The 19,801-nt window shown below is 31.5% G+C and overlaps 1 protein-coding gene across 3 annotated transcripts; it reads right to left on the reverse strand.

Annotated features, from left to right (window-relative positions):
- Positions 1 to 10,587: 10,587 nt before the first annotated feature.
- Positions 10,588 to 19,687, reverse strand: mdy (midway). Of its 3 annotated transcripts, none has more exons than XM_068765037.1 (12): positions 19,584 to 19,687; positions 19,054 to 19,209; positions 18,255 to 18,383; positions 18,053 to 18,150; positions 17,581 to 17,633; positions 17,405 to 17,513; positions 16,239 to 16,388; positions 15,353 to 15,379; positions 14,342 to 14,483; positions 12,720 to 12,885; positions 12,275 to 12,547; positions 10,588 to 11,448 (listed from the first exon to the last, which is right to left on the reverse strand). In XM_068765037.1, the coding sequence occupies exons 2-12, from the start codon at positions 19,167 to 19,169 to the stop codon at positions 11,236 to 11,238; spliced, it is 1,476 nt and encodes a 491-aa protein (XP_068621138.1). In that variant the 5' UTR covers positions 19,170 to 19,209; positions 19,584 to 19,687; the 3' UTR covers positions 10,588 to 11,235. The 3 variants fall into 3 exon arrangements, with proteins under 3 accessions (XP_068621138.1, XP_068621140.1, XP_068621137.1); XM_068765036.1 differs by lacking the exon at positions 19,584 to 19,687 and adding an exon at positions 19,285 to 19,440 and having other exon boundaries at positions 10,589 to 11,448; XM_068765039.1 differs by lacking the exons at positions 15,353 to 15,379; positions 19,584 to 19,687 and adding an exon at positions 19,285 to 19,440.
- Positions 19,688 to 19,801: the final 114 nt, after the last annotated feature.

Here is a 19,801-nt window from a genome sequence, read left to right on the forward strand (position 1 = left end):
GGAGCGTGCAGGGCGCGCGCCGGCCGGAAACGGACTGCCGCTGCGACGCAGGGCGGCCCGTGACTCCGCCCTCTTACCCAATGACGTAGCGCGGCGCGCGCATGCATGTAGAGCCTTTTATTCTCACAATCATAAGTCGCCAATATGTCAATGTAAAAATATAAACACAACATATTTATGTAAAGCACTTAATACGTTGCTTAAAGGATTACGTGGAGTTTTACAATATTGGCCATAAACTTAATCCGTGAAAAACCCTAGTCAGTGTTAGTGGAATAATAATAAAAAATATAAAATTAAGCGTTGTGTACACGTAATCTTAAATTAGTTATTATTTTATGGGTAGGTTTCTAGCATACGGTATATCCAAGGCTTTCATTGGTTATGAGAGCCCCTTCTCGACTTTCTAGAATACACCTTTGCTGCCTGTCATGTGTGTCAGAGCTGTGGATTATGCACAGGCATAATTAGACGATTTTTTTTCGTCCATTTTTTCTATTTTAATTTAGGTGTTAATCACAAATTTCTATCGCTTTATATATATGTAGATAGATCTACCTATCTATCCAATAGATAGAAAGCCTTTTCTACTAAAAATGTGTATTTTTACATTAATATTATTAAGTTTATGATTTCTTGTCGTCGCGTTAATGATTACTTTATGATGTACCTCCTTCTTCTTTTTAGCCTGTGGGCACTAATACATGGCATAGGCCTCCACCAAAGATCGTCTCGATGATCGGTCCTGCGCTACCCGCATCCAACGACTCCCGCGCCAGTAACTATGTCGTCGGTCCACTTTGTGGTGGGCCCGCTCGAGAACCTTACGACCCCAACGGCTATCGGTTCCACGAGCGATGTGCCCTGCCCATTGCCACTTCAGACGAACAATTCTTCGAACTATGTCGGTAAATAATGTATAGTACACCCTATTCAAAAATCAATCATTTCATAAATAATAAATAACATAATGATAATATAATATGAGAAAGCGTTTTCAAAATTCGGATTACTACATTATAAAATTGATTATTATTTACTATCTATCCCTGTTAGCTTTGTACTGTCAAAAGTTATGAGCATGATTCATTCCATTCCAATAAATAAATTAATGTAACGTTTTGCAGAGCAATCACTTTGTACAGGTTGATTGGAAATACTAATAGGAGTAAAAAATAACAAGTTCAGCCTTATAAAGCTTTTACACCTGTTTTTAATCTACCTGTGTATATTTGACCATTTAAGCCATTTAACTGGATACCAGTTTAGTTTCAAAAAAATTAAAACATGTGCGTAAATGTAAAATTCGTATGTTAGTTTAAATTATTCAAAAATTTGTTTGTTTTATTTTACTTTTATTAAAATGAATTTTTAAACTAAAACATAATTCTACCGTTTTAACTTTAAGCTACTACAACCTAGCGTTGTTGACTGACATAAATAAATAACAGAATCAGAAAAAAAAACTAATCATTAGCGTAATATTACTATATTATACTACCATTGTAGTAATAAACGAATACAGTAAAATTAAAGGTTACATTATGCCAGCTAAATAAATTAAATGAAAACTGTTATAATGGACAAATGCCAGAAAATATCATTCTTTCTATAAATTTTGATACAACCAGTTTCAACTATTTCACATGACAAGCAAAAAAGGGTCTGCCCCACACACTCTGAAACTGATACACATAATCTGACACACAAGCTTATAGCAATAGCTTTCCATTGAAAATATTAAAGAGAATAGCATAATGCATAACTAAACTATTTTGTAAAATATTATGAATTATTTTAATACAAATAAAAGTTTTATTTTTATGAGTAAATACAATATCTATTGTTAACTCCTAATTACCTATTAGTAGTGAAATGCAATTATGTAATTATCTATTACGTCCTATATCAAGTACATATAGAATTTTTTTCTATTGCTCCTTTCGTAGACTCTTCTACGACGTCTACATAATCCTGCTACGTAGACAATCCGTGTAGCAATCGTACTTTACTTGTTACAGAAAATTGATCGTTATTATATTAAAATCTATGAAATAATAAGTTTTTTTTGACGAATTTTATATGTAGACGTTAGTTAGCACTGTGATTAATTAAACAATTTTTTAAATTATTTAACCAGAAACTCAAAATTATCATTTATAAATTATTCTGCGAAATTTTTGCTTAAGAAATGTAGTCTTATTGCTACCCAAAAAATAATTATAAGTATTTAATAGTTCGATTTAGATGTCACAAAAATCTAATAACTTTTATTTCTCAACCGTAGCCAAATAAACAACCAGAATACTAATTCAAACTTACTTATCTAATAATAGTGACTTCTGAATTTCTTATATGCCGGTGGTGACAAGTTTGCTAAGGACTAATTTTATGTCATTTATAAAATGAGAAAATTTTATAACAAAATACATATCAAGACTAAGAATCAAATAAAACTAAAACCCAGTTTACGAAAAGCTAATCAAAGCTGATTGCTAATCAAATAACATTAAGGTCAAAAGGATCTTAAACTCTTGTTTACATGCCTTAAGTTTTTGATAAGCTCGCTTAAGAAAAAATAGCTAATCGCATTTCGATAATAAATGAAAGCAGCTATGGTCAAGAAATATGTTGTCTCTGTCGACCATATGGCTGTTAAAGTTTAAAAATATAAAAACAATATGACTAATGTTACTACTGTTGTAAAAGTCCGGCGAAAAATCAAAAGAATATACATTTATAATTGCAAAATGATAGATCTACCTAGATAAATCTTTCTTAAAATAATGATATAAGTTACATCTTGTTTTATAATTAAAATAATTAACAGCGTAGATTATGTAGAAATAGAATGTTACTCAATAAAAGAAAATATCTGTAATAAATCAATGTACTAATGGTAAAATGTTTACTTTTCTGCCAAAAAATACAACTTTAGTCAAAAGATTTTTTTAACAAGCTGTCGATTGGCAAACTTTGCAGATTAGCTGATATGGTTTTGACAGTTCATTGATAAAAACAAATCGTTTGGAGAAATTAGACTTTTTGTTGATTATCAACCACTTTTTAAAATCAACGTTTTGTTTTATGCGTGCCAGCTCTCCAGCTCCTGTTAAATAATGATTAACATGAGATTAGTAATAAATTAAAATTTACTAATCATGCTCTATGATATATGGTACATACTTTACGATACTCTTACGATTTATATAATTTAAGAGAATGACCTGCATCTATCTTGTTAAATCCTAAACACGCGATTAAGCTTTCTACTCTTTCTTAAAAATTATGTATAATTTAGATAGTAATTATTTAAACTAGCGAGGGCCTGCTAAAAACAATACAACATTAGATTTTGTAATACAAAATCTTACACGGTTGCAATCGTAATAAATAATAATTATAATACAAACCACGACTGCTACATGACTAACTAGAACAAAGTGATTTCACGCGTCACAGATAGCGGAGGGTCCGACTAGTCAGCGTAATCCCGAGGTGCGTTTAATCACCGACCTGCTCCGCTACGCGCCACTCTAAACATTTAACCCTTCCTTATTATCCCCTCTAATTGAAACGATGCGCTTGTTATTGTTGAAATAATGAGTAATAATTAAGTTACGAGTAAGCGAAAATTGTAGAGAGTAATGACAGGATAATGAAAAAACCATATTAAAAATTAATATAACATTATAAATTAATATTTTCGGTATATACATAAAAATAACATTAGATTTTCGTGTCACATTGACATATTACCGATGTACATCGGCACTGCGAGACTGGTTACTGTATTATCTTAACGGGAGGCCTATGCCTTCCAGTGGGTGGCTACAAAATTCATGGTACTGTCTTGAATAAAACTAGCAATGTCACGGACTTAGGTTGTTATTTTTGACTCCAAATTTCTTTTCGACACTCACATTGAGAAGGTTATTTATAAAGCAAATAATAAATCACTTAGTTTTATTTTAAGATGTGCAGCAGATTTTTAAAATATTGAGACTTTCAATATTTTATACTGTGCTTTTATCAGTAGCCACATCGAGCATGCAACTCAAGTATGTAAGTCTACATATAGAATGTTTATTGACAAAATTGAGTATATACAGAGGCGCTTTTGCCAGCTTAAAACGCGGATTTCGTCAACAAACTACATAGTTAATAGTGATAGTTTAATTTTTTACCGCTATGTGATCGTCGACGCATTGCAGACGTAAATTATAAAAGTACTTACTTTTAAAATTTATTAGCGGCTGTGTGGATTGCCTCTTGAGTGGCATAGAACTAAGTCCTACTAGTTCAGAGAGCTTACACAGGCCCACATTGTTCCTAGTGTAAGCACAATATATCGGCAAAATAGTTTCCTTTTACGAGTGTGTATGCTTTTCAATAAGCTCTCACGCGTATTCGACTTAGACTTGTTTAATACCACTGTATCGCACGGAAAAATACTCGTAGATTACACTAGCTTTTTTTCCAGGCGCTGATTTGTAAAATATGAGATAAAATTACTACTTAAATAGTATCGTAAGTCCAAACTACTAACTACAAATATTCACTTTCATTGTTTATAAAACTTTGAATAAAAACTTTTAAGTGGCTTTTAACTGACTTAAATATCTAACGAAAAAATAAATATGTTTATATTCTTTGACTGTAATTTATTTTAGATGCAAGTTTTCCAAGGATAATAAACTAAAACGTAAATTGGAAGGGTTTTAAATTTTGTCCGTTTCTGATGTATGTTTTTGAGTTAAAATACAGTTTTAATTGTAAATTTTTGCACTCACACTCTACCGAAATTATGGATATAGTTAGAACGGTAGAGACAGGGTTGCGGCGCGTTGCGGCGCGGGTGCGGTGAGCCGTGAGCTGACGCAGCCGCGGCTGTTTGCTCTCCAGGGTCAACATTGTTAGCAAGCTCTTCCTCGCGCCGCAAATGTTATTACATGATTAACTCTCAGCCAACGCAAACCTATACTCTACTATTTGGTTGTCGCTATTGTTAATTGTAAAATATGATGTAATAGGCGTTCACGAGGTGACACAAAAAATTTAATCTAACGATCATATTTAAACAATTACTAATTAATATATTAATGCACTTTGTAACATATTGAAAAAAAAATCTCGAACGCCTTCTATATGGTTTATTATTGTTTTTATTTACCGAGGTTTGAGTAACTTTATGCGAAACTAGGTAAAAAAACTTTACAGCGAACAATGATTTATTTTCAAATGTCGTTTTATATATGCCGGTTGTCAGGCAGAAACAATATCAAGGGTTTATGGTGGATACGTCAAATATACCCGTTAAATAATATTGAATATTCTTTTTAAAAAATTATGTAAATATAATAACAGAATAACCATCTTTAAGACTTGCTCTTATTGTTTTGGTGGAATACATCACTCAAATCGCTTAATAAGATTACATTAATCTTGCTGCAATTTATACAACCCTCCTTTGGTTCACATCAATATAAAACATAATCTTCAAGTCGTAATTATTTGGCTCTGTTCGAAACGTCACGGATTGACGAAGCCGTGATCAAGAACAAAAAAAATTGTTTTACCTAATAAAACAAAAATGTCTCGTTTTTATCAAAATCGATTGTAAAAATTCTTTAATAGTTGAGCTTAAATCAAGTCCTAAATGGGGTTGAAACCCGAAACCATTGACTATAATATGAACTAAAAACGAGTGAACAATTCATTGTAAATGTATTACACATTTAAAACATATACATTGATTTTAATTGTACGTAATTAATAAAATAATTCCTTCGCATTACGTCTCAACGAAAAATCACAAATGAGTACACGGTTTATTAGGTTTCTTGTAATTCTTTTAATTTTAATTTAATTAATTCTCTTAATCAGCTCTTATGGTATTCAAATATCAAGATTTTATGTCATACAGCTATTTCAAATGCATAACTGTGAGAGAGAGATGTATTTTTGATATCAAAATTATCTAATTTAAAACACTTAAAACAATTTTGTGCCTCTCTTACCGACACTTCATTAGATCCATTAACGTCACAATTTTTTCGCGGCTTATATTTTCTTCTTTCGAAGCCGTTTGAAATTTAAAATCTATGGAATTTCTTAATTATGTTAACATCAGTTGGAAATCATTGCACAGAAAGAAAAATAAATGCAAAATAGCTAGAAACAAATTTTACTAACTTGTTTCTCTTTTTAATGTAAACTTTTTGATGTTATCAAAACCAACCAAATACTTTACTTTATAATTTATCAGTTGGAATAATGTGCTAAGGACAGATGTAAAGAGGCGTAGCCTATCTAGGTTTTGGAGTAAGGAAGTGACATCTTATGTCTGAGTGTCAAGCAACGAATTGGCAAGACCCTTGTATATCAAAAGCCTTTTTACTTTTAATATTACACTTGCTTTCTCCAATTTTACATATCATATGGCATAAGCTTTCAAATAAACCTTAAAAGCTTTTTTCTATTAGGTATCCGTTTAAATAGTTGGTCAGTTAACTATCTCTCCTAACTTTAAGTTACACGCAAATAATACATTGATTCAATTTTAATGCAAAAGGTTTAAAAAATATAGTAACTTTTAAATAAAGAATACTTGAATAACATCTCTGATATTATAATGCTGTTCGTCAATGAACAATAGAAAGCAGGGTCGGAATACATCCTGTCGCGGTGTTAAGTGTCTGCTCCCAGAGGCGGGACACGTACGCGCCACTATCGATGTCTCTTCATCAATCGATTTCGAAACATCCCATTTTTAATTCTCACCTTTCGAGTCGTTGTTTCTACTTTATTATTATATTACCAGGTATTAGTTTTTCTCCAGAATTTAAGACACACTCCTTAAAAAGCTTGCTAAAAGTTATCTATTGAAATGGTAACAGATAGCGAAAAGCAGTTTTGTTTTGGATATTCAATTCACTAAAAATATAAACGGGGCACGAAAAATAGACGGTGTATTCAATGTTTTTCTCTTAATCGTGTCATGATAAATCACCACTTACACAGATTTTATTAAAAAAAAAAAACAAAATAAGATACAACATTTTAATAAATAATAAAATAAACTTGTGTTTATTAATATATAATAAATAGGCGTCATGTAGTTCGCGGCTTTCCTCTTGTACGCTACGGAACCACTGGCGCATTATGAAATGAATTTCTACTTACATTAACTGCATTTTGAACGTTAAACAGTAAACTTAGACATGAGACTTAAACATGTTTTAAAAAAATCTATTCGAAAGTATAAAAACTATGTCGTCTAGGTGGTTAATTTACAAGAATGTGGTATAGAAAAAAAGTGAGACACAATTTTAAATTTGGAGAAAAAAATTACACTATTTTTTTTAATTATAGTAAAACCTCTTTGATAGTACAGTCGTAATTGGATACTTTTGATAAATTTTACATTAAATTTCATTATATTTTGTTCGGGAAAATGAGGAACCTTGAAGTTTTTTGGAAATATTTTATACATTTTGAAGTTACAGCTCGACTAAAGAATAATCTTTGACAATACTCTGAATGAATTTATTAATTTTAAACCAATTGAAACTTAATTAACCATTCTGTTTCAATAGATTTACTAATTATCGGTTTATAATAACTGAGTGATTATGTTTTATCAGACCTTTCGACCTTCTGCTTCCCATCTGATAACAGTTCATTTGCCTCTGTAATCTACACATGTTTTAATGCCGAGTCAGAGGTTGCACGCTCTATTCATTACATTTATTTAAATTACTTAATTTTATTTTATTACCAATGCCGATTATTATATGACGAATAAAACGTTTGAAAATCACGTATTGTCATAATTAACAGCGAGTACATTTTGCATCTTCAATTCCCGGCTTGTGAGACCTTAACAACAGTATCGCAAAATAATTCAAATGGAATTTTGCAGGTCAAAATAATCTTCAAAGACTCCAATATCACCAATATCCATATAGATACAATCTAGAACATTATCTGTAAAGCAGAGGTAACTTAACCTATAAATGTATTGAACTATGACTATATATACTATCCTTTATGAAACTGTATATCCTTTTAAATATTATCAAAAATAATAAATTTATTTTCAATCATCATTCATCATTTATCATTTATTCCTATGTCCCCAAGATGGAGTAGAGAGCGTCCACAGTACATCGCCTTCCCGAACGGTCTTGAGCCTCGTGCTATGCTTCGCTCCACGTCATTCCAACTGCCTCCACTTCTGCAGTGATGGTCCGCCGCCAGGTTTGCTTTGGGCGGCTACGTCTTCGCTTTCCTTGAGGATTCTATTCTAGTGCTTGCCTCGGAATGTTATCAGGGTCCCTTAGCGTGTTGCCTATCCCGTTCCACTTGCGGCGTTTGATTTGCTGGTCGAAAGGCATCTCACCGCAACGTTTCCAGAGGTCTACGTTGGAGACTTTCTCAGGCCAGTATATACCGAGAATACGTCGAAGACAGTTGTTAACAAAGACTTGGAGCCGACACGTGATATCCTTGGTTCCACGTTTCGCATCTATATAGCAACATGGCTTTCACATCGGACCGGGATATTTTGAACTTAATTTTCCTAGTCGTCCTAGTCAGCTTCCATGATTAAGGAAAGAAAAGGTGAGAGGAGGCACCCCCGTCGCACACCTGTATGGACCCTTATATCTTCCGAGACTAGGCCGTCATGGGTCACTCTACAAGAATATTTCCCGTAGATGGCCTTGATTATGTTAGTGATTTTCTCGGGTACACCAATTTCACGCAGCCGGTTCCAGATACAACTCCATTTGAGCGTGTCGAAGGCTTTTTCAAAGTGCACAAAGGTCAAATACATTTCCCTTTGCCATTCTGATGCCTATTCGAGGATTATTCGTAAGGTGTTAATCTGGTCCGTACACGATCGGTTTGGTCGGAAGCCAGCCTGTTCTTTGCGAAGAAGAGGCTCTAAAGCCCCCGATAGCCTATCCAATATGATCCTGCAGAGCACCTTAGAAGGAATCGAGAGCAAAGTGATACCTCTCCAATAGCCACATTCACTGAGGGCCTCTTCTTGGGTACGGTAATGAGAAGGCCCTTATTCCAGTCGTCGGGTAACTCTTTGGCTAACCAGATGTTCCTCAGAAGTGGCGTCAGCGCGCTTGCAGCCGTGGGTAAGACGGCTTTCAGCATTTTCGCTGTAATGAGGTCCACTCCTGGAACTTTCCTGTTCTTTAGAGAACGGATTGCCTTCACTACTTCCTCTCTCTCGAAGGGGGAGACACATCAATGTCCAAGCTTTGTGCGGGCAGGCTTGCAGCAGTTGTCACTGTAGAGACGGGGTCATTCGAGACTCAAAAGATCTCCTCGAAGTGCTCTCGCCAGCGTTGAAGCTGTCTCTCTGATGTCATGATAAGCTGTCCTTTCTTATCTTTCAAGGGCTTCTTCTTCCTCTGGTTTCGATTCCCGATAAGTTTTTTCGCCGCCTTGTACACTTCTCTGAGATTCCCGGAATTGGCAGCGCCTTGGGCGCAATCCGCAAAACCTTCAGCCCATACTCGACGGTCATGACGAGTGCTGCGGTAGATTTTCCGGCGAATTCGTTTATATTTCATCTTCAGGTCTTAGCGCACTGTCATATCACTCGTGTCCAGAAGTTGAAGATGGAGTTGGCGCCTTTCCTCAATGAAATTCCAGGTCATCTGTGACATCCAGTCTTCTCGCGCATGTGTTTTATTGCCAAGAACGACGGAGCTATTCTCTGTGTAGGCTGTTTTAATGTGGTTCCACTCCGTGTTGACATGTGGTAGAGTTCGTTCCGAGAACAGAGAAACGATTCCGCAGATCCAATTTAAATTTTCTAATTCCAATTTTAATGAGTAACCGAAAAAATTCAGATTTTTCGTATTTATTATTTGACTTCCCTTATGTTATATATCAATATAAAAATTATATTAGTTATATATAACATTTTTAAAAGGATATTAAAACAAATATTTCATAAAAAAAAACATTATTTATTATCAACCCATAAACATTACCAAAATTTATTTTATAAAAATAATTATCAAATATAATTCTTCTTATAACTATTAATCACGCATGCAAAATAACTTCATTTATTTTAAACCAGATATTAATGTCCATAGGTTAACCAGCTACAGACAAATATCTGGTTAGATTAATATTTCAAAAATGATAAAAAAATATTTTAAAGACACCAAACAATTGCAATTAATTATTACTGTATTCATCAATGTAGACCAATAGCAAACAATTTAAATATTTTTTTAGCCGTTTCGACCATTAACTTTATCTTCATATACAATGTCTGTCTTTAACTAAAATAACATAATATTAACAATATAAATATTACTTAAATTACAATGAACGTAACATACATTTTTGATAGAAGTTTAAAACTTTAAAATTTTATAACCTTTATAATGTAAATTAAAAGTATGTAAAAGTTAAAATGCATCAAAACTGTATGTTGCAAAATATTTAAAAAATTCTCAATTAATTTTAATTGCTACTGAGTCAAATTTCTCATAAACTCTTCCATTCTAGCCTGTTATTGATATTTTGGCTAAATTATGTGAATGAATACACAAAATGAAAAGATTGAAGTAGATAAAAATACAATTACGAAAACCTTGTAACAAACTTACATAATACACACATTTGCACTTGGGTAGAGAGGTAATTAGTTGATTTCATTATTAAAATAAATAAAATATATATTTATAATTAACATAAACTTCGTGAGTAATTTGCCAGGTTTTTAATTTGCTTGTTTAAAAATGACATTTTTTTTTAATATTTATATTTCTTGTACATAATTCTAATTAATTTGACAAGTAACCAGAAATTTAAATATTGTTTGTCTCATAAAAAAGCAAAATTTAACCATCTAACTCTGATAAGATTATTTCTTCATATTACTTATATAAATATTACATTAACCCTGCTTTCATGGCAACCTATATTTTGTATGCTCAGTCTTATACTTAACTTCAACACAATACGAAATTCTATAATAAATTCATGTAAAATTGTATAAAAAACTTGTGTAAATAATTGATTATATTATATATATGTTAAAATTCATCTAAAATGCAAATGTTTTGTTCATTTGTGATAATACCATTATTACTACTCTCTACACAAAAATAAATACTTAGCTCAAGCGACCCTTTTTGAATAAATTGAAATAAAACTTTGATACTCTAAACATTTTGTGCGCCGCCGCAGTTACACTTTGACATTCAAATGGGCCAGTGCATAGTCATGATAGTACATCATTATGGCAAGCGGTTGGCCCAGTATCAGCGAGCTCCAAACGATAATGTTGCCCCAGCGTGGACCCAGTTTCACCTCGGCGAGGCGCGAGATGACTGACAGAGGTGGTTGAGCCATCATTCCCAGGAAGGCCCAAATTCTGAACATTTGCAAGGGTACACTAACCTGAAAAAATAATAGGTAATTCTTATGCATTAATGTCGGCATAGATCCTTAGCGTTTCTTATGTTACTTTATGGCCTAAAAGCGTGGACGGCAACAGGAAGAAACAATTAAAGCGCTTTGATACTTTTGAAATGTGATCCTGGAAAAAATATATTTCAGAATTCCTGGCCTAAGCACTAATTTCTCCCTTCTTCAGATCATGCTTAAAAAAGATACTAAAGAAGTACTTGTCCAAGGTAGAATGGATTGCTCAGTGTCCAGGCGGCGAATCAAGTGAGGCCCCAAATTGATCTTCCCTAAATCTATCCGTGAAGTATTTCGGGAAAGTAAATATGTCGGGAAAATGAGATTCCCAACCAAAAGGTTGTGATTAAGAAGAAATGACGGTAAACTTATATTTTTTTAAACTTAAATAATATTCTGCATCTTATATTCAATTTATAATGATACAATAGGGAACCAGAAAGTAATGTCGTTTCTGTCGACAAATTTCACAGAAAAACCGATTGATTTTTACCGTTTCGGCATTAAAAATTTGTATGCTATGGCAAACGGTTGTTGATAACGAAGGATAATATATTGTTGATTAGAAATATAAATTTGTTAAAAATGTAATCGTGTAAATTGAACTTGTAAAAGCGAAATTACTTTTCGGTCCCAATAATATTTTTTTTTAAATCATTGCTTTAGTTTTGTTAAAAAAAATATGTCTACCGACCACATAGATCTAGATATTTTTTTATTAGACAAATGTAAATTTTATAACATATACATACATTTTCAACAACGTTAATTTAACCAAATGAGTTAAAGAATATTTACGTACCAAGTACTCATGGAAAAATGCTGATATGATGAACACTACAATGGCAGCATTGGATTTCCCGTATCCTTTCTCCGTAATGGGGATGTAGACATGTCTCACCGCCCACATGTGCACCGGCCTATTCCAGGAGCTCCAGAATACTGCAATATTGTTCGCATTCCACCAGTCGTTGTAGAAGTTGCGATCGGCGAAGTGTAAAAGCTCACCCATAAGGTTCAAGAATGAGTGAAAACTTAGATAAAAGAAGCATAACCATATTAAATGATTGGGCACCTAAAATCAAAATCAATGGTCTCAATAGCATGTATTATATTAAAAAAATAGATAATTCATAACAAATCCGGCAGTAACATTTATGTTAAATTTATACTGGGTGTTTTTGTAGTTACATGTATTACAAATGTATTTAAAGCAAAAAAAAAACAAAAAAGACAAATATTCTTACAGCGAGCTTCAATAAACGTTCAGCCATTTTAACCATATTCATCTCTGAAAACTGATCAACGGTATTCGTAACAGAAGGTATCATCCATTGTTGGAACAACGCCATAACTAAGTTTACTCCAAAAACAACCTCAATCAACCGTTTGATCAGAAATCGTTTCCTTATTCTGAAAATAAAAGTTAACAGCCATGTTATTTAAATAAAATATATTCACTGCATATCTTGATTCTCTTTCTCATAATCAAGAGGAATGTTTAACTATTTTAGTGCCAAGGAGCGCCGTCGCGCTGCCCTCTCTAGTTGTGAAAAATGGCAGCGATGCGATGGCGCACTTTTGGCTACTATTAAATTCATAAATAATTTATCAACATAATTCAAATAATAAGAAAATGACCAGACTGGAATTTACTTCCAGTCTCATAAGTGCACTGGAGAGAATGGCTAGGTAGAAAAAATTAAGCTGAATGACAAACATCGTCGAAATCGATTCTTGGCTTAGAAAAATTGCTAGGACGAAATTTAATAAGAAGTCTGGTATGCAGCTGTAAGAACAGAAGTGCAGAGAAAAAAATCAACATGATTTGCTCCATGTGTAAAAAGAGGACCGCAAGTTGTTTGCGTAGGATAACACGTTTGTATATTTACGTTGTTCGCAAAAATATTACAAAATTGTATATTTACAAAAATGAATAAGATTTCATCTTGTTCATTCTCCTATACTTTCTGTGATTTTCTGATAAATATGTAATATTCAATTTCAGTGCTTCTATTATCATAGTAAAAATTTTCTAAAGAGAATGTTATTACGGAAATTGAGAATCTTTCTTTTGTTCATATAAATTATAAGTAAAATACACTTTATTATTTAGCACATATTGGTAAAATATGTATGGCACTAAAAGGGTTAACGTAATTGTATAATTCGCTCGTTCTCGTTTGCGCTAGAAACTTAATCATACACATATCTGAACCATTGAGGAATATCAGAATCTATAGCTGATTATATTCATCACCATCATTTCAGCCATATGACATCCAGATTGACAAGACCCTCCCATAGAATTCCAATAGGACTGTCTAAAAGCGACCAATATTTAACGTCTCTCGGCGACATTAACAAGATGCCCCGATGGCCTGTCCAGACGCTCTACGCTGTGGTTGCTGATCCGTTGTCTTTACTCTAGAACCTTAAGGCCCCGGTTGTCATCTCTAGACTGCTGACTGCCATTTCTCCTTGCCTATCCGCTGGGCTATATCCGTTACTTTCGTTCATCTACGGGTCTCTAAGACTAATCTCGAAGTTTGCCAATGGAGCCTAAAAGGAGTGACAGCGTTTCACTGCTATTTGTAGCTGTTACTCGTCGTAGACTTTCGTCTTGAGACACTGAAGGAAATTGAACAAAATGCTTCGTTCTTTCCCAAGTGCTACCTAGCGAATTGGATTCGAGCATCATAACGATGAATCTAATTACAAAAACATAATTAAATTGCCTGGATGTTGAGAATATGAGGTATTAAATTTAGCGTTTATCAGTAGCATTGATAATCTGTGCGAGTTAACAAAGATTATAAATATACATTTTTATTAATATATCTTATCATTTACGTAAATAACAACTGACCGTGTAGTGCGTGGAAAATTCAATTCATAGCACAGTGTAGGTGCAAACAAAAAGTATAATAAATCTTTAAGGTTTAAGTTATCCGGGTATTGCACCAAGCCTGGTGTTGCCGTAGCAATATTCTTTTCATCATCTAAGCATTCTGGAGACAACAAATAGGCAACTTAGCATATTGAATAGAATATATAAGAAATTTAAAAAATTTACAAAAACAAATACTCAAGTTGATATCGAGTGATATCTGTCATAAAGCACCAAATGATTGTAAATAATTGTAAGACAACCAAACAAACACTACATTAAAAAGCATAAAGCTATGAAGCAAGACATTTATTGTAAGTAGGCTTTATAACACAACCCATCTCCATATAAAAATTATTGAAGTGCTAGGATTGAACATCTTGTACGTTAACCAACATTGACGGGACAGACAAAAGTCTAATAAAAATATATTATTTATTATATAGTAACAACTTATTTAATAAATATCATTAAGAAAATATTAGTATATATGAGATATTTTCTCTTTTTTCAATATTAATTGTGTTTGTTTGTACTAAAAGTACAAATTATTTTAAGATAATTGTTTTGGAAGTGAGTTAGAGTTAAGAACGATCCTAGTTCTCACCTCTGCCTTTGCGTCTGGTGTAAAATGTTCGATCCTGACAGTTCAAATATTTGTGCAACCTAACACACTCCAAAAATCTGCTGTTAAAATGTTAAAAAATCTCAGTAACTTCTTATTTAATAAATTATATTTCATATTTAAGATAATTTTTTTTTTGTGAAATATCTTGTCACACAAAATGGGAAGGTAAAAGCATTGTATCCACTAAAAAAGCCAGTTGTCCTTACAAAACGAAATAAATATATATATATATATATATATATATATATATATATATATATATATATATGTGTGTGTGTGTGTATAAATATATATAAGTTTTTAAAACCAAAAATAATTATTGTGCAAGAATAGATCGGTGCATGAAGGTTGATTTAACTTACGCTCATGTTCAGCATTCATTAATTCATCTGTAAATCGTATTTATAAATAATTATAAATGATATAATACAATTAATATTATTCGTTTTACATATAATACTTATTGCACATAGAGTCAGTTGCAATAAGTAAACATTGTAAAGCATAGGTTCCCAACAATGGTATTACTATCCCAAAGTGGCCCATGGGTTAATTTTGGGGGCGGTAGCGGGTTAAAAAGTAAATGTATGATGTTGAGTAATAACTGGATTTTACAAAAAAAAGCTTTGGCTAGTAAAAAATCAATAAACATTTAAACATTTGAATAAACACATACAAAGAAGTATGTAATAATTGATTTGGTTTAAACCTATCGGTAAAAACCCTTGCTGTTGGTAAAGAAAGATGTGTAGTCAATCATGTTTCAAAAAAAAATACGGTTATTTGTAACAACTTGTTTGCAAGACAGTGAAATAATTTTCAATTTCATACTATTAATAACAAGTAAAAAATAAATTATGATAGTATTTGCTAAAAAGGGGTGTTAAATTTTATTTTCATGTGAATATACTTAAAAAGTTGGGAACCTATACTGTAGAGAGAATAGCATCTAATAATATACGAAAAAGATTTCCTAAACATGAGAAGGATGTTAATCTTTTATGAAAGTGCTGTTGGATATATATATATATATATATATATATATATTTATGGGTTTCAACTTCGATTCAGATTTTATACTCTATATATTATGACACAAAACTAAGCTACATAGACTTTTAATAAACTCAACATTTATTTAAAGGAAGTAAATTAAATGTAAAATTATGATAGAAGGCAGTTTATCTAACAGATGTATAATACTTTTTAATAATGATCAAAAATTTATTCAATAACATTTGTACTCACTGTAATTTGGTGCTGAAAGACTTTGTCGCCTAAGTTTATTTTTGGAAGACTTTGATCTTAAACTGTTTCTGCACCAATAATTTGTATGACAATAGCTCCATAATTTTAAAAACAATATCAGGTATATCATACAAACAGTTGTAATCCCAACTGTGAACAAAAATATTAGTTATAATATCCTTAATGAAATATAATTTTTAAAATCAATAATAATTCACCAAATACACAACCCATAATAAATAAACTTAATAGACAATAATAGTTCATATATAAATGAACAGAATACAATAATCTTATGCAATACTGCTCACAATAACACAATTTTTTTTTTAAATTGTTAGCTATAGTAATAAATAACTAATATACTTTAATGAATGTGATGCATTAAAAGTATAACTCAATCAATGCAGAATAAACATGTGTACTACTATGTACTGTAGACCCACTAAGTACAGCAACTAAAATTACATTTGATATTTACACCACAAAATGTAAACTTGAACAGAGAAATCATAATAATAAGTACCCATATAGCCTTTAGTTATGTGGTGTCTCTTAAGCATATGCAATGCAAAATTCTCTTCAGTACCATGTTTGTTTAAGACACTTAAGGTAATATGATGGGTGTTAAACCAGGACAGCAAAGCATTTTTAAAAATATTCAATAAATTTTTGCAAGCTATGAATAATCTGATGAACACCGATGACCACAAAATATCTGTTTAAAAGCTATGCAACATGGCTTTTTTATGTTTATAATGTTTACTGAAAATGTAAATCAAAATGCTAAATATGTGTATTGATGCAAAATAGAATTTAAATAGCGCATTTATTTAAGACATTTTGAAACACACAAAGAGATCAATAATATTTTTTTTATTTAAATTACAAAGTTGAAAAGGGAACTATAATTAATTTATTAAGAGCCACAAATAATCCTTTAATGAGCTGCAGGTTGTAGCAACCCCATAATAACACTTACAGGCTCAATAAGAAGACACTGTAACACTTATGTGAATAGCATCTAGCAAAAGAGATCATCAAAATCAAAGAGACAACCTTATATTATCTTATAGAACCTAATTTTGAAAACAAAACAGTTAAAAGTATTAAATTTACTATTTTATTTAAAATCATTAATGTAACTGACTAGGCATTATACTTACCAAAACTAAAATCTTGGCTTCTAAAATGCAATACAGCGACCGGCAGACTAATCAAAAAAATAATATTTGAAATCTGCAATGTCATGCCCAATTTTTGGCTTAGTATATCCTGAAATATAAATTGTTTAAGTATACAACAATAAAAACTTATAAAAAAAACATAAAATTTTACTCACAACTGAAATTGCTTTTTCTATTATCAAACTAACAACAGTAGGAACTACACTGACTGAAAAATATACAAAACAGTTATTACATTTCATTAATATCATTTTAATAAATATTATGCAACAAGAAACCAATGTGTTCACAAATTTGAATAAGATTTAAATGTTAGATGCAACATATTTTAACAAGTTGAATAAAATACTGTGTGTGTAATGTCTCACTTTGCATTTATATATCAAAACTTGTGTAAAGGAAAGGAATGCCATTTTTGATAATTTAATTACTTTGTTACTTTACCATTAAGAATCATTTTTAAAAACAATCAATCTTTATTTCTCAAAAACACAAATGATACCTAGATTGCTATGGTTTTAGCATATTGATATTTGCGTTACAGTTAATGTCATTATGGAATAGAAATTTTAAAGGACCAGTTACTTAAACTAAAGACTGGTTACAATAGCAAGTTAAAATACTTACATATAAGCAAAATAACAGAAGGGTACTGCTGGCTTTGACCCTCATTATAACCAGTCAGTACAATAATCCATTCAATAGGATTGACGAGTATCCCATACCTATTTATTAAAACCAAATGTGATATTATAAGAATTATTAAAAAAATTTGGTTAGAAGCAAAGAATTATTTACAACAAAAAATGTTCATTATTTTAATACATACTTTAAAAAGTTTTCTAGACATAACCGAAGTCCTCCAATGGTAAGCATCAAAAAGCCCCAATTAACAAGACCTGTGAAGTTATTGAACTCTGAACTCCATGAGAATAAAGAATCTCTCGGTTTATGGCATCTGTAAAAAAATTATGATTAAAAAAGTGTATATAAATATGAATTCCTATTTATTTAGACTAACACACTTCAAATTTCAAATCAGATTATAAAATTATTATACATTAATACAGATATCACTTTAAAGTGAAATTATCATTGGAGAAAAGTATTATTATTCAGCAGTTTTTTGGATGTTTGATGTTTGTTGTTATGTTTTGGTGTGTTATTTTGAAAATTGTTAATTCCTAAAATGTAAGCTTAGCAACTGGCACAGATTTCTGATTCTATTGAAATAATGAATCACATATCTGTCTAGGTGGTTACAGTACAAACAGTTGGTTACCATACTACGAAACTAGATAATAGGGTGTTAGCATAATTGTAGAAAATAATACATAATGATACTATTAGACGAATAAAATATGTTGTTTAAATTCAGTTGAACATGTAATGTTAGTTTCTGGATATATGGGTCATAGTACCATTCGAAAGTTCAATAATAATTAAATCCAGTCTCAATATCACAGTAAAACCCTACCCTAAGAGGATAAGTGCAATTTAAAAAACTTAAAAGGTAATTTAACGTCAATGAAATCTCGAGTCAAGTTTAGGTATATTGGTGAAACATGGTTTCTTCCCATGGACATGATTAATGAACGGTAAATAAAAATACGTTTTGTATTACATACGGTCTGTCCGCTTGTAACTTTCGCGCTTTATTTTCTTTTGCTGTTATTTCTTCAGCCCTAGTTACGCTCTGAGCCCTTCTGTATCGCAAGGCCTTTTCTTCAGCTTCTGTAGTCATTTTTTCTATTTAAAATACTGCACTATAGTTTCAACTCCAACTGCATGATAAAAATGTATTTAGTGTTATCTTTACTAGCATATGTTATCTTACAAAAATAATAATACCAACAGACCTAACTAGACAATTTCATAACTCCCCACTACTTTAAAGAATTAGTAAACAATAATAATAAGAAATTATTAACGGAACTACAACTACACGATAAGCTATGTGATTAAATGTAAAAAATATATTTATGGTATAAATTAAAACAGATTAAAACGCTAAGGCTAATGTTCATGTTCATGACAGTTGATAAATTAAAGGCCGGTGGCAAGTTCGTATTAATCTAACGCAAGATCAAGAGAGTTAAAATTTTAAGTGTGTAGTATTGTGTTACTCTTTTTTTTAACAAGCAAGACAAATACTTACGTCTGTTGCATTTGAAATTAGTGACAAAAACTGTTGCGTGACTAATGAATATTAACTATCATTATATCAATAAATTTAACCTATTAAACCATAGTTATTATGATGTTTAATTTTATATCTTCAACCTTCCCCGGTAATGTATTTGTTCATTTTGTTTTGCCCTAAACGTCTCAAACGTGGAAAATTACGTATAAAACGTATTAAATTTTTTTTAAAAC

Source organism: Battus philenor, unplaced genomic scaffold (genome assembly GCF_028537555.1).
Source record: "Battus philenor isolate CCGP_79_NKW_IND1 unplaced genomic scaffold, ilBatPhil1.0.hap1 SCAF_2, whole genome shotgun sequence".
Classification (NCBI taxonomy): Eukaryota; Metazoa; Arthropoda; class Insecta; order Lepidoptera; family Papilionidae; genus Battus; species Battus philenor.

Bases quoted from the DNA above. Each gene is read 5' to 3' on its own strand.
- mdy (XM_068765037.1), bottom strand. From the start codon at position 19,169: ATGACTACAGAAGCTGAAGAAAAGGCCTTGCGATACAGAAGGGCTCAG. The intron at 17,634-18,052 runs GTAAGTATTTTA...TATATTTTTCAG, and splicing joins TTCTGTTATTTTGCTTATAT to TCAGTGTAGTTCCTACTGTT. The intron at 16,389-17,404 runs GTAAGTATAATG...TTTTGTTCACAG, and splicing joins AAGCCAAGATTTTAGTTTTG to TTGGGATTACAACTGTTTGT.